The sequence below is a fragment of the Aphanomyces invadans genome (assembly GCF_000520115.1).
Source record: "Aphanomyces invadans strain NJM9701 unplaced genomic scaffold supercont1.5, whole genome shotgun sequence".
NCBI classification, from domain to species: Eukaryota; Oomycota; class Saprolegniomycetes; order Saprolegniales; family Verrucalvaceae; genus Aphanomyces; species Aphanomyces invadans.
The window spans coordinates 40,689-52,835 of record NW_008580150.1 but is presented as its reverse complement, the minus strand read 5'-3'; the positions used below and the strand labels follow the sequence as shown (position 1 = coordinate 52,835).

At 53.7% G+C, this 12,147-nt stretch overlaps 7 protein-coding genes across 9 annotated transcripts in view; 5 read left to right on the top strand and 2 right to left on the bottom strand.

Moving 5' to 3' along the window:
* Positions 1–846: 846 nt before the first annotated feature.
* Positions 847–1,888, bottom strand: H310_03182 (hypothetical protein). The gene has a single exon (XM_008866971.1). It carries the CDS (start codon positions 1,691–1,693, stop codon positions 965–967), a length of 729 nt encoding a protein of 242 aa, XP_008865193.1. The 5' UTR covers positions 1,694–1,888; the 3' UTR covers positions 847–964.
* A 518-nt stretch (positions 1,889–2,406) lies between these two features.
* On the top strand, positions 2,407–3,023 carry H310_03181 (hypothetical protein). The gene has a single exon (XM_008866970.1). It carries the CDS (start codon positions 2,459–2,461, stop codon positions 2,834–2,836), a length of 378 nt encoding a protein of 125 aa, XP_008865192.1. The 5' UTR covers positions 2,407–2,458; the 3' UTR covers positions 2,837–3,023.
* A 907-nt stretch (positions 3,024–3,930) lies between these two features.
* H310_03180 lies at positions 3,931–5,413 on the top strand. Of its 2 annotated transcripts, XM_008866968.1 has the most exons (3): positions 3,931–4,178; positions 4,235–4,702; positions 4,755–5,413. In XM_008866968.1, the coding sequence occupies exons 1-3, from the start codon at positions 3,945–3,947 to the stop codon at positions 5,058–5,060; spliced, it is 1,008 nt and encodes a 335-aa protein (XP_008865190.1). In that variant the 5' UTR covers positions 3,931–3,944; the 3' UTR covers positions 5,061–5,413. The 2 variants fall into 2 exon arrangements, with proteins under 2 accessions (XP_008865190.1, XP_008865191.1); XM_008866969.1 differs by having other exon boundaries at positions 4,235–5,413.
* A 287-nt stretch (positions 5,414–5,700) lies between these two features.
* H310_03179 lies at positions 5,701–7,008 on the top strand. 2 transcript variants are annotated; one of them, XM_008866966.1, is made up of 3 exons: positions 5,701–5,995; positions 6,047–6,523; positions 6,627–7,008. In XM_008866966.1, the coding sequence occupies exons 1-3, from the start codon at positions 5,741–5,743 to the stop codon at positions 6,900–6,902; spliced, it is 1,008 nt and encodes a 335-aa protein (XP_008865188.1). In that variant the 5' UTR covers positions 5,701–5,740; the 3' UTR covers positions 6,903–7,008. The 2 variants fall into 2 exon arrangements, with proteins under 2 accessions (XP_008865188.1, XP_008865189.1); XM_008866967.1 differs by having other exon boundaries at positions 6,047–7,008.
* Positions 7,009–7,372: 364 nt separating this feature from the next.
* On the top strand, positions 7,373–7,920 carry H310_03178 (hypothetical protein). The gene has a single exon (XM_008866965.1). It carries the CDS (start codon positions 7,399–7,401, stop codon positions 7,873–7,875), a length of 477 nt encoding a protein of 158 aa, XP_008865187.1. The 5' UTR covers positions 7,373–7,398; the 3' UTR covers positions 7,876–7,920.
* Positions 7,921–8,954: 1,034 nt separating this feature from the next.
* H310_03177 (hypothetical protein) lies at positions 8,955–10,599 on the bottom strand (the record flags this gene model as incomplete). Its single annotated transcript, XM_008866964.1, has 7 exons — positions 8,955–9,155; positions 9,215–9,296; positions 9,360–9,439; positions 9,651–9,779; positions 9,908–10,126; positions 10,174–10,517; positions 10,569–10,599. 7 exons carry the CDS (start codon positions 10,597–10,599, stop codon positions 8,955–8,957), a joined length of 1,086 nt encoding a protein of 361 aa, XP_008865186.1.
* Positions 10,600–11,388: 789 nt separating this feature from the next.
* H310_03176 (hypothetical protein) overlaps positions 11,389–12,147 on the top strand; it is a gene marked incomplete at both ends in the record, with an annotated part of 1,071 nt that continues 312 nt past the window's right edge. The window contains 5 exons of the mRNA XM_008866963.1: positions 11,389–11,491; positions 11,555–11,611; positions 11,658–11,734; positions 11,776–11,983; positions 12,040–12,140. Of these exons, the coding sequence (XP_008865185.1) occupies positions 11,389–11,491; positions 11,555–11,611; positions 11,658–11,734; positions 11,776–11,983; positions 12,040–12,140 (546 nt within the window). The remainder of the gene's footprint in view (positions 11,492–11,554; positions 11,612–11,657; positions 11,735–11,775; positions 11,984–12,039; positions 12,141–12,147) is intronic.

Below are 12,147 nucleotides of genomic sequence, written 5' to 3'. Positions count from 1 at the left end.
AGTATGTGTATCCGATCGGTGCGACCACAACAGGACGCGCCACGGCAGGTCGGACGTACGAGACTGGTGTGACTGGGCGGTACGGGACTTGAGAAGGAGCGACGGCAGGGCGAGGCACCGGCCCAGCTGGAGGCCGCGGGGCAGGAGCTGGCGCAGGTCGAGGTGCAGGAGCGGGTGCAGGAGCGGGCGCAGGTTTGGGTGCTGGTGCTGGAGCTGGAGCAGGCTTAGGAGCGGGGGCTGGAGCAGGCTTGGGAGCTGGAGCTGGAGCAGGCTTTGGTGCTGGAGCTTTCGCTGCAACTTGACCAAGAAGTTGGCGGAAGAAATGGGACATGGAGCTCCCAGATCCTTCGACCACGAACTGGTTGACCGTTTGGGCCGCTGCAAGCGCTGCCACGATGTACAGCAGTACGAGGGCAAGGCGTCGCATGGTTGTTGGAGAGGTTTTGAAGTGGCCAGGCGTGGCTTGGCAAGCGCTACCGCAGCAGTATTCTCCGGTCGTCTGGACTGATTGGCTGACTTGTTGGCGATTCGCATTTTATTTCATACTTCGCCAATATATTAACTAGTTAATTTATGCTGGCGGCCTCGCAACAGATGCAGTATATTCCCACGACGACGAGAACGGCGCCTGGAACAAATTCATCGGGACGACCGAGGTCGATGCGACGCCTCCACCCCTTTTCCTTCTCACAAGTTCTTGCACACATGAAGCGAGCATCTCCCCCACATGTTCAATTGACCGTGCGCAACAATGGTAGGGACTCGCTAAGCCGTTGGTGGCGGGATGGAGTCACCGCAGCGGGTCAGGTCACCGTAAAGGTTCGCATCCTTGGCAACGTATCATCATGGGGTTTCACCATCGAATGCAACTCCTTTCCGTGTTATCCGCTTGAACCGACACCGCAGAAGAGGAGGTGAAAGGTTTTGTCAAGCATAGAAACAAGCTAGCTACAGGTTAAGGCCGCTACGCTTGGCGAAGGTCGCGAACAACAACGCCAACTTGGCGGGCAAGATCTTCGTATTTTTGAATGCGGTATGGCTCGGCCAGTGCGCCACGTTCCCACTCTTGCATCGACGCCAAGTTGCGGAGGCGGTCAAAGTACGCATTCACGTCAGCGTCGTCGACAGTGATTCCATACGTTTGAAATCGAAACGCCACGGGGCAGTACATGGCATCGGCGGCCGTGAAGGTAGCGCCAGCGATGAAGGGGCCGCCAAACGTCGCCAGCCCTTGCTGAACCAACGCACTCAAACGAGCGAGGTCGGCAGCGAACTCCGCGTCCGTCGAGTGCAGCTTGATGCGAACACCCACGTTGTTGTTCAAGGTGTTGCGAAGGCCGGTAAACCCCGAGTGCATTTCTGCGGCGGCGGAGCGCGCAAACGCCCGTGCGCGCGAGTCTGTAGGCCAAACGATCGGGTACGACTCGTACACGGTTTCCGCAATCGCGAGGCTGTCCCACACAATTTGAGGATTACCCGTCAGCGCAGTAGCACCGTCGGTCGCGACAATGAGCAAGGGGAACTTTCGCGTCGGCGTGAGGTTGATCCAAGGCTCGCGAAGGTTCTTCGCCGTGAGATCGTCCAACGGCGCCACTTGTTCGTCGAACGGGATGTTGAGTTCCTTGAGGAGAACCCACGATCGAAGAGGCCACGTCGAGTAGTTTTTGTTGCCAACGACGAGGGTGTATGCCATGAGGTAGGTAGGTGCTCGCTCTTGGTTGCCAATGTTCAAATGCCGAGTTGGGTTGGTATGGCTAACGAGCTAGGTTGGTGGCGCATGGTTGAAGCACAAACACAACACCTGAAATTTTCCACATTTCTTTTTGCTCGAATTTCAATTCCAGCATTTTTGGTACATTAAAGGAGGCGAATGGACCATATAAATCCATAGTCATGTTTTCGAAAAACGTGGTAATAATACTCCCAAATTTATATTTACATAGTAAACGAATGCAAGTAAGGGACATTATATACATCAGGTGAAAACATGCATTCCAATTCTTCCAACCTGTTCCAAATTCCTCTGGTGTGAACTCGATTGTGTGACAACAACAAAAACAAAGCTGCCAACAACGACCCCAAGAATATTCTTGTGTGCGTTTGGCGATTGGCATATTTCCACTGTAGTAGGATAAGTAGTGTAGAGTTGCGCCTCATGTACATGTCGTCTGCAACGCGCGACGTCCATACACCCCTTGCTCCACCAATTAATCTTGGTCGATGAATCAGGGTCAAGGTTATATTTTTCATATTGCATGCTGATGTGGTAGTAAATATTCCTAAAATTCAATTCAGTTTTCAATATACTATTAGCATTTGCAAATTTTTTAATAGAATCAAGTCGTGTCCATCACTTCACATAGATTCAATATATATATTTGTAAAAATGACATTGCACTAACACAACATGATTTAACATGCTACCTCAAATTGCTTCACCAAGGAGAGCGCTTGCGGGATGTGTCGCTTCAAAGCACGGCCGCCACAACCACGAGAGCCGTGGCCAAGTTTAGCGTTCACTCTGCTTTATGCACCGTCGCGCCAACAACCCATCATGCTGGACCCTCTCGTGCCGCGTGTCCATGACCTTCTCGGGCTCATCCAACGCCACGTCGAGCTGATTGTCACGACCTCGTCACCAGCTCAACTCCGGGACTGGTTAGTCGTCTCGTTGGATCTGTTGGCTCGGCTACAGGCCACCCAAGTGGACCATCCCGAGTTCCTAGTTGTCCTCAAGGAAACCCAAGTCCTCGAAGCGGAGATCGTGAACGCAGTGCTTGCTTTACACCGCCACAACTTCCACTCGAACGTTGCTACAGTCAGCTATGTTCAATAGTGGCAAACGTGGCCTCCGACCTGCCGCGCCTGTGTTCTTGAACTGTATCGCAAGCGGCGTCCCTGAAATATCCACCAAGTGCGCAGTTCACTGCTGCACTGAAAACGCCATCTTTGCCATATGAATTAGTACATTGGTGGGGATAGTTTCGTTGCCCAACTGTCCAAGGTCCATTCGATCGGTCTGCTCCTTGTGTTTGCGGCTTTGCGGTCCGCGGGTTCTGAACCAAGTGATCGCACGAGGCCGCAACGTTGGTCGAGCGCCTCTTGCAAGCATACATGGGACATGGATGCACCACAGTGCATGCCCTTTTGCGGCTGTGCTTGCTAGTGCCCTCGCCCCTCGCGCAGGAGGATATGAACAAGAGGGGAAAATGGGTCGAGCAGAATTACAGCGCTTCTCAACACATCTCCATCTGGAACTCACAAAACGATCATGTCTCGTCAAGATCGATGAAACAAGTTCCAAATTCTTGGAGGAGATCCTGCCGCCTGTCGGGGATTGTGGTACGATGGACTTCCACGACCACGAACCCATGCAAGCAGTCGACAGGCGGTCGCCAACAAACCACACCGGCGCGGCAACCCTTCGTTCCCCATCCAACTCGCCAAACTGTACAGCGCAATGCCCCAGCCCCCGCCGACTTCCCCCGCCGACTCTGGGGCACGACGCCGATACGCGGTGTATCTTTGGCAAATGTGTCTCAATTTCCACTTGTGGTCGGATGAATATTTCTGAACGAATTAGCTTCTTATCAAATCTCTCACCATGCATGGACAATGCTCGGTTGGCCAAAGCGCTTGCCGTGTCGACACAGCACAGCATAAACGCATACGACACAACCTGTATTGGTCAAGGACACTGTACTGCGTAGCAGTAGCCACTTGCGACACCAGGTATGCCAATGACACAGTGTTCAAAGTGGTGACAGCTGTGATTTTTCAAAATATCAAAAAGACCAAATTGACCAATAGTCGTGGTGCAATATTTAGCGCAATGTTGAAGCAGCAAAAGTGGTATCGCCAGTAGTCGCACGAGATCTCTCGAATCCCTTCGAATCTATGGTCGACGGCGCCGCTCATTTCGATATCCAACACGCATCTGCCACATGCGCGCCCAAGTCCACCTCCAAGCGCCGTCGTCACGCTCGCTTGACGCTGCCGAAGTCACGCCATTGCTTGTATACGACCACGACAAGCCGCACATGGTCGGCACGGTTTTGGTCGCGTTTGCCGCTGTCGCGTTTAGTTTGGTCGCGACATACGTCAAGTACATCAGCGTCGACTTGACCTCGGTCGAAGCCACATTTTGGCGGTTTGGTGTCGCGTACGCGTTTGTGCTGGTACGCCCGTCGCAACGACGCAAGCACGTCGACTGAATCGTGTTTGAACGACGTAGATTTTGGCCCTCTACTCGAAAGTCGACCTACTCGTCGCGCCACAATACCACTGGGATCTTGCGTGGCGATGTGTCTTTGGCACAGCATCGGTCCTGTCGTTCTTTTGGGCCATCACCCAAATGGCATTAGCTGATGCGAGCACAATTGCCGCCACTAGCCCCGTCGTCGTGTCCCTCGTTGGAGTATGGCTGCGTCGTGAACCTGTTGGGCTTGTTGACATTGTGACTGCCGCTGTCGCCGTTGCTGGCATCGTGTTTGTGGCTCGACCGAACGTCGTCTTCGAAGTGCCCATCATCAGCTACGGGTCTCCGTATGCTTGTCTTGGTGCGGTGGGGTCGGCTGTCTTTGTTGCGCTGGCAAATGCACATGTGCAGAAGCTGTCGGCGGTGCCCACCCTTGTCGTGACGCACTACTTGCTTCTTGTTGGGGCGACTATTTCAGGCATCTGGGTGCTCGTCGCTCAAGGGGTACGGCGTGTGCGAGCATTTCTCCTCCCATAACAGTTTTTATGGAGTGTAGCGATTCAGTTTGCACGGCTGTGGCCGCACCGTGGCTCAGGCCACGATCGCCAGCGGTCTTGTCGCGTTCTTGGGAGATCTTGCCTTGTCCAAAGGGCTGCAGCAACTCGAACATCCCGACACGTCGACCCGAACGAATCGCTTGCTGTCGATGGTGCAATATGTCGACCTTGCTTTCGTGTTCTTGTGGGACGTCACGCTCATCCATGAACGCGTCAACTGGTGGAGTGTGCTGGGGGCAGTCTTGGTGACCGCTGCCGTCGTGACGGTGCATTATCGACGCGCTACCCGCGCAAGCAACGAGTAATTGGTTTCTCCAAGTCCCTTGGCCACCGTGTTCGTCTTTCAAACAGAGCCAAGTTGTTCAGCTCCTCTTGGGGCTCGTCAACATAGATTGATCGCAAACCAAACAGTACCGTGGCCAGTTTGCTCAATCGAGAGAGCATCGCCTTCCAGGTGGCATACGTGTGAAAAGGAAGAGATGGGACTTCTTTCCAACCACAGTAGCACGTCTTGAATCTTGACGGCAGGGCCATCCATAGCCACTTTCCCGTCAACACAACTCAACATCGCATGACGTACGAATGTCCCCTCACGCCAAGACCCTTCGAAGACGTCGCGCCTTCTCTGTGTCGCTTCCCACAAACGGCGTTGCACCTGGATGGATGCCAAGCGGCGGCGTTGTGCAAAATCGACCGGGTTTATGTGCACTGATTTGGATCGTCGTCTAGATCGTCAAAATATCGTCCTTCCGACCGTCTGTTTTGTACACAGTTCAACGCAATTGGCTTTATTGAACGAAAACCATTCCACATGACACCTGCACGGATTCGCACAATACAACATTGGTCGAATTATTGTCTCGAAATACATGGTCAACATATCTGCTTGTCAAAACGCGTAACGAACGATAACACATGGACTATGTGCCAGCAAATGGTTGCCCAGCGGCAACACATTTTGGCGGTCGCCTGAAGCCAAGCAGACATGCCGCTCGTTCATCACACGCCGCCGCCGCCTTCCAGAAAGGTTGAAGAGAACACGTCGTTGCTCGTGGATTCAAATACAAGGATGCCCTCGTTGCCTCATCCGCATCGACTGCTCGGGTTGAGCATGGTGGCGTTCGCGTCATTCTTGATCAGCATCATGTCTGCGTGCGTCAAGTTCGAAGGGTCGGCAGGGAGCTTGTCATCCATGGAGACTGTCTTTTGGCGGTGCGCGATCTCGTACATTTACATCGTGGTATGCGAGTCTGTTACGAATTTGACGCCATGATGAGCGCAATCGCCGTAGGTGCTGGCTCTGTTCTGGCGCGTCGACCTCGTTGTGCCTCGCGAATTCCACTGGGACCTGACGTGGCGGTGTATCTACGGATTCGTCACATGCGGCACGTTATTTTGGACGATCAAGGAAATGACGCTGGCCGATGCACACGTCCTTGCTTTCACCAGTCCAATTCTCACGTTTTTCCTTGGGGCGTGGCTTTTGGGCGAAGCGATCGGTGCGATCGAGTTCGGCTGTGCCATCGTGTCGTTGGCCGGTGTCGTGTGCGTGTGCCAGCCCGCGTTCTTGTTTGGTGCGGGAGACTTGTCGGCATCCACGATGAACCCGTATGCTCCATGGGGCGGCATCGTCTCGGCCATCCTTATTGCCTTGACGTACGTGCATTTGCACAAACTTGCAGAGCTGCACTATGTCGTGGTGACGCACTACTTTTTGCTCACTTCGGCGGCCGGTGCCGGTCTCTGGGTCCTCTTTATCGAAGACAAGGTAAGTGGAATGCCTTGACACGTATGGATGCTGCCGACGTCCAGCGATCGATCCATCGGTGTGAATGGTTTCTTCGTCTAAGTGTTGCACGTGCATGATGCAGGGGTTCCAACTGTTTGCATCAAGCCCTGCCATCGTCTGGGCAGCCTTCGTCGGGGGCACCGTCGGCGTGGTAGGCCAGCTGTGTTTGACCAAGGGGTTTCAAATCGAAAAGATCGGCATTTCGTCCGTTATTCGATACCTCGATGTTGTGTTTGCGTTTACGTGGGACGCTGTCTGGCTCCACGAGCCGATTCACGTGTGGAGTGTCGTGGGTGCGACGATGATCATTGCGTGCGCGGCCGTCATCTTTCTGCGCAAATCCCGCGGACAAGCCTAGCCAAGCTGCTGGTACCCAGTCGATAGATTTACAATCATACGAATGAAACACGCGAGAGGCTGGCCAAGTTTGCCCATGTCTAATGTAACGCGACTGTATTGGGTTTCGATATGGCAGGTTCGTGTACGGAGTATCATCGGTGATGTTTGCAAAGGCTCTTGTCTACAATTGCGTTGACCGATCGGTCGATAGGGGTGTGTCGGGGTTGATTCCTTATAGAGCTGGAGTAGCGCGTCAGCTAGGTTGTGCTACCTCTTGCTCGTGGCGGTAAACCCTCCTCCCGCCTAGTCACACCATCGTTGTCGAGTAAACGTGCGGCACATGCACAAAGCGATATTCATCGCGCTAGTGCTGCAGCATTTCTTGCACAAAAACACACGGCTAACACACGCTGCTATAAATACAGCCCTCGAAATACATGCCCAAGTCTAAAGTTAGCCTGTTCAACCTTGCATGGGATGGCTATTTTCCAAGTCGGGACAAGCGACGACGAACGATGGCAACGATCAGCGGGTACCTGAGCAAGATGAAGCGTGAGCCCAAGATGCTCACGTCCGACTGGACGCGGCGGTGGTTCTCTCTCGAAGGCAAGCAACTCAAGTACTACCAGTCCAAAACGTCGACGGATGCGTCCAAGAGCATCGACCTCTTGTCCATTGAGTCGATTCGCCCATTTGATTCAGGCGACCACGGGCTCTATAGCTTTGTCCTCAAGACGCCGGACCGAAGCTACTTTCTGCGCGCCGAATCGGAGGGTGACTTGAAGCGGTGGGTCCGTGGCTTGCGCGAGCAGCAAGACTTATGGAAGGAAGAGCTACGACCATCGCCGCGACCGAGCTTCAAGGTCAAGCACTACAAGGACATCCCTCTGGCCACCAAAACCAAGCGAGCCGACAACGATATCGACGCGAAGGGTGTCCTCGAGGACTATCTGCCAGAGTCGCCCAAGAAACAGCCGCGCAAGGCGCGCTAGAGTGAAACAGCGAGTATTCATTTATGCAGTATTGTGCCATATCCATTATCGGAGTTCTGCAATTTCGAATATTCGGTCGTTGCCGCCGTGTTCACCACGGACGGACTCATGCGCGTCTTCCGCATTGAATCGCCGCATCCTCAGAAGAACCCCGAGCTATTTCGGCGTGTGAGAGAGTACGTACGAGATTGTGTCATGCACCGAGATACCAAGCGTGTGGTGGATGTAGATGCATTCGTCGGCGTAGTGTATTGGGACCGTGGAAGAAGGTGTGTCTCGAGCGACGACGGCATCAAGAACTCAGGTCACCGAAAAGGGAAGCTAGATCTATCGAGGGACAAACCACTGTCGATTCAACAGTCTCGTCTACATCGTCTCCGTCGAAATCGACTGCCGAGGTGACGTCTCCTCCGGTGAATCCTATCATAGCACAAACGACGGCAGAAATCCAGGTACAATTTCGAAATCTCGTTCATCTCTCACGCATAAACATGGCCGTAGATGCTAGAAGCAAAACTTCAAGATCTTCAGGACCAGAAACACCTTCAATTCGGCCTGCTCAAGACACTTCTGATGGAAGAAGCACGTGCGAAAGCGCGGGCAGCGCTTCCTCCAGTGCCCATACCAACGCCCGTACATGGCCAACATCCTGCATGTCCCACGCATGGAAAGCATGCCGTCGTGCAACCGCCCAAGTCATCAGGAGGAACAACGTAATGGAGGCTGCCGACACGTTTCATCATACCCCATCGACACAGCCCACAGAACACCAATGCAGGGCCGCAACAGTGTCCAACTGCGCTGCGACAGCTCCACATACCCGTGCATCATGGACAGACAGCACCTGCGCATCAAACCGAAGCATTCGCACACTCATCGCAGTCCAATTCACAATTCCCCGTGCAAGGCATTTCTCTTTCAGCGCCTGGCACTGTGTGTGTCGACGGTCATGGAAGGATTTGTGCGCATTCTGATGATTGCGTCGCTCTCGTTCATGTCGATCAAGGCCAACCAACGTCAACATAGTCACAGACCTTGCCCAAATCCAAGCAACGGGACAGTCGTACAAGATTGATCGGTTAAATCTTCCACGGCGGCTTCGTGTCGAGCGCAGCAGCGGCGGCTTTTCTTACGGACTTGTCCTTCTTCAGCTTTTTCATCTTTTCCAGCACAATGTTGAGCGTGGAGGGACTCAGCGTGATGCTGGCCAATGTGTCGGGCGCGTCGAATGGATGCCGTGCAACCTCGAAGTACAATTCGTCGGGTAGCCGATGAAGCAACTACCCAGTCGTCCGTGAGGCGCCTTGCTTTGGTTTTGTGCATGGGGATCGTTCAGTACCTGCAGCGCAACGTAGATGAGGTGCTTGGCTTGCAGCGGTGGCGTCTCGCGCAGGTTGAGCTTGTTCATCAAGTGCATGTCGCTGCAGCAAGGTCCTGCATCAGTCATGGTGCCCCGCTACTCGCATGGATTCTGTCGTACGTACGTGTGGAGCAGCTCGGTGCGAAGCAGGACGACGTGGGCAGTTGCGAGAAGCACCACGAAGTGCGCGCCCATCGCCAGCAGCTACGACGGCGTCAGCATCAAGGCTGGACGCAAGGATCCTGACCCAAATAGTCACCAGAACTCGACACCACGATCATGCATCCAAACCCAAGCGATTTCATCCTATACTATTGGCAGCTGGGAGCACTCAGCGTTTGTAGCCGAGTCGACTCACCCAACTGTCCATACCAGGCACAAAAGGCGCATGCACACGGAGAACGCGACGACGTACCACGTCCCAAATGTGGAGCAGCTCCGAGAGCGGAGGAATGCACGCAAAGAAGCTCAGAATGATCGGGTACGCGTACACTTTGGCAGTGATGCCTCTGGACAGCAAGTGCTTGTACAGCTTGTAATCGAGCTACATGGGCGAAACACATCATGTGAAGGTTTGCATACGAGGCGGGTTGGAGACTCGCCGCCACTGCAGCCATCCATTGTCCCCACAGCAGAGAGTCGAGACCACCCACGTCACCGAGCTTGACGTACCGTTTGGAGGCATCGGTCGACGAGGCCGCAGGCAACGTGGACTCCGGCGAGCTGTGGCGCGACATAGCGAGGGCAGTGCTTGGTCACGAACGACGAAAAACTCAAGTACGCGTCGTCTTCCGGGAGAACGTAGAGAAAGATGCCAGACAGGATATTCATCCCTTGAAAGTACCGGAACGGTTGGTCGCTGTCGGCGCGGCCATCGCGACACGACATGCCCTACACAAATATGAACTACAGGGCAATGTTCGACACAGAAAGCATACATGCTCGTGAAGGAATGCATTGAGCACACGGACCAAGGTGGTCTCGGGCACGCGCCGCGCAAAGCTCGGGTCGCCGCGAAACGTCCTGAAAGTATCGTTGCGGATCTCGCTGTCACTGACCGATGCGCCTTTCGCGACCGAGCGTTTATAGTCTTGCTTGCGCTCGGTCGTCGCGGCGTTGTCGTCTTCCATCCCAAGAAGCATTTTCCAAATGCGGCCTCGAAGCGTCAACGCGTTTTCGACATCTTCGTCCGGTTCGTTGGCCGGCAACCCGTACACGATGACCATGCGACGGAGTTCCTTGAGACGGTCGTATCGACAAGTCAGCAGACGACCTTTCTTGTCTACAAGTGAGGTAGATCAGGCACGTCGTTTCGCAAGTTATGGACACGTACCCATGATGGGCAACCCGCTCAGGAGTGCCATGTACCGTCTTCGAAGCTATGGGATAAGATCAGCGTCGTACAACGTGTGCCGGTGATGGAGCTTGAAGAACGGGATGTACAGTGATATGTGCGATGTTAGGCGTACCAGTGGGTCTGACGCCCGCCCGGGTTCGTCGCCGACGAGCGCTGCCGACGACGCACACTCCATGGTGACCCACAATGCACCAAATCCTTTGGCCGTTTCAAACTAACCGGATAATATCCGGTCAATTCGCCGGTTGAAAAGAGTTGAGTACAGGACCACACCGAAGACGACCGCACGCATGTGACATGACTCGCAGGAAAGCTTGGTTCGTGCTGTGCAGTTGCGTTGTCGTGCTCACAATGGTGGAATGCCATTGTGGTCCAAATCCTTAAAGTCTGGAAGGTTGAAGACGATGAATTTTCATCGAGGTCGTCTGCACTGGAAGTACTAGTAGTCGCTTGAAGCACAATTTGTTTGGGTTACCGAGAAGACGACAATCCACTGCAGAAAACAAGGTGAATCACAGAACATACACTTGCGAGGATGTAGCATCGTGTGTGCAAAGAAGAGTATTGTAGGACTTGCCATTTGAGTATTCCGCGTGGATGTGTTCATTGGCTGAAGTTATATTTGTGTTAGTCATGCATCCATCTTCCAATTAGATGGAAATAGCATCAAAAATCAAATATCACAGGAAATGGTTGGTGTTATCCGTACTTTTAATACATTTCAAAGGGAAGCGGACGAATCGGCAACATATCCGGACGGTTCATGAGAGTATGGCGAATTTGAGCGCTGGCAAAGATGATGGAGCAGTACTTGCTCCGAGTGCCCAAGAAAGTTGCCGTCGACCTACGCAAGAAGATGGCCGAAAAGGAAGTTCGCGGCGTCGATGTTGTGGCAGGAGGTACGTCCTCCGTCTCAATCCCTCTCAGTCCCAGTTGTCATCGACCGTTGCCTCCGTCCACAGCTGACAACCGCAACTTCAAATTCCGCATCGACGACACTGAGCTGCCTGCGACGCTGTGTACGATGGTAGTGTACCAACCTCTTGTCACGATCGACGTGTGTAGGTCAGTTGCCATGCATCGTTGAAACCCACAAAACGTATGACGAAAAGCTCTTTTACAAGAGCGGCGACATTGGCCAAGTACGAACGAGGTCCCCGCTTGACCTGACTATGACATGTAGATCCTGCTCGTCCACGACACCCCCGAGGAGCAAATGCTGTATGAGACGGTGACCGAATTGCCGGGCGGCATCACCCCGCCCACGACGAACATTGTCAAGCGCAAGTATGCCAAGACACGAAAGAATCCCATCTTTCCGAAGAACGATGTCGCGCGCGTTGAGGATATGCTGGTCAAGATTATAGCTGGAGGGATCATCGAGGACGTTCGTACGGGCCGCTATCGTTTGCTATCGTCCATCTCTCATGGGCTCGTTTGTGGGTAGAGGAAGAGCTGGTGGACTTTCACGACTGGATGGTGGACGACGAACACCCCAACGGAATTGTCGTGCACGATGAGATGGACTTTATCCAGCGCCACCCCGAGGTAACCA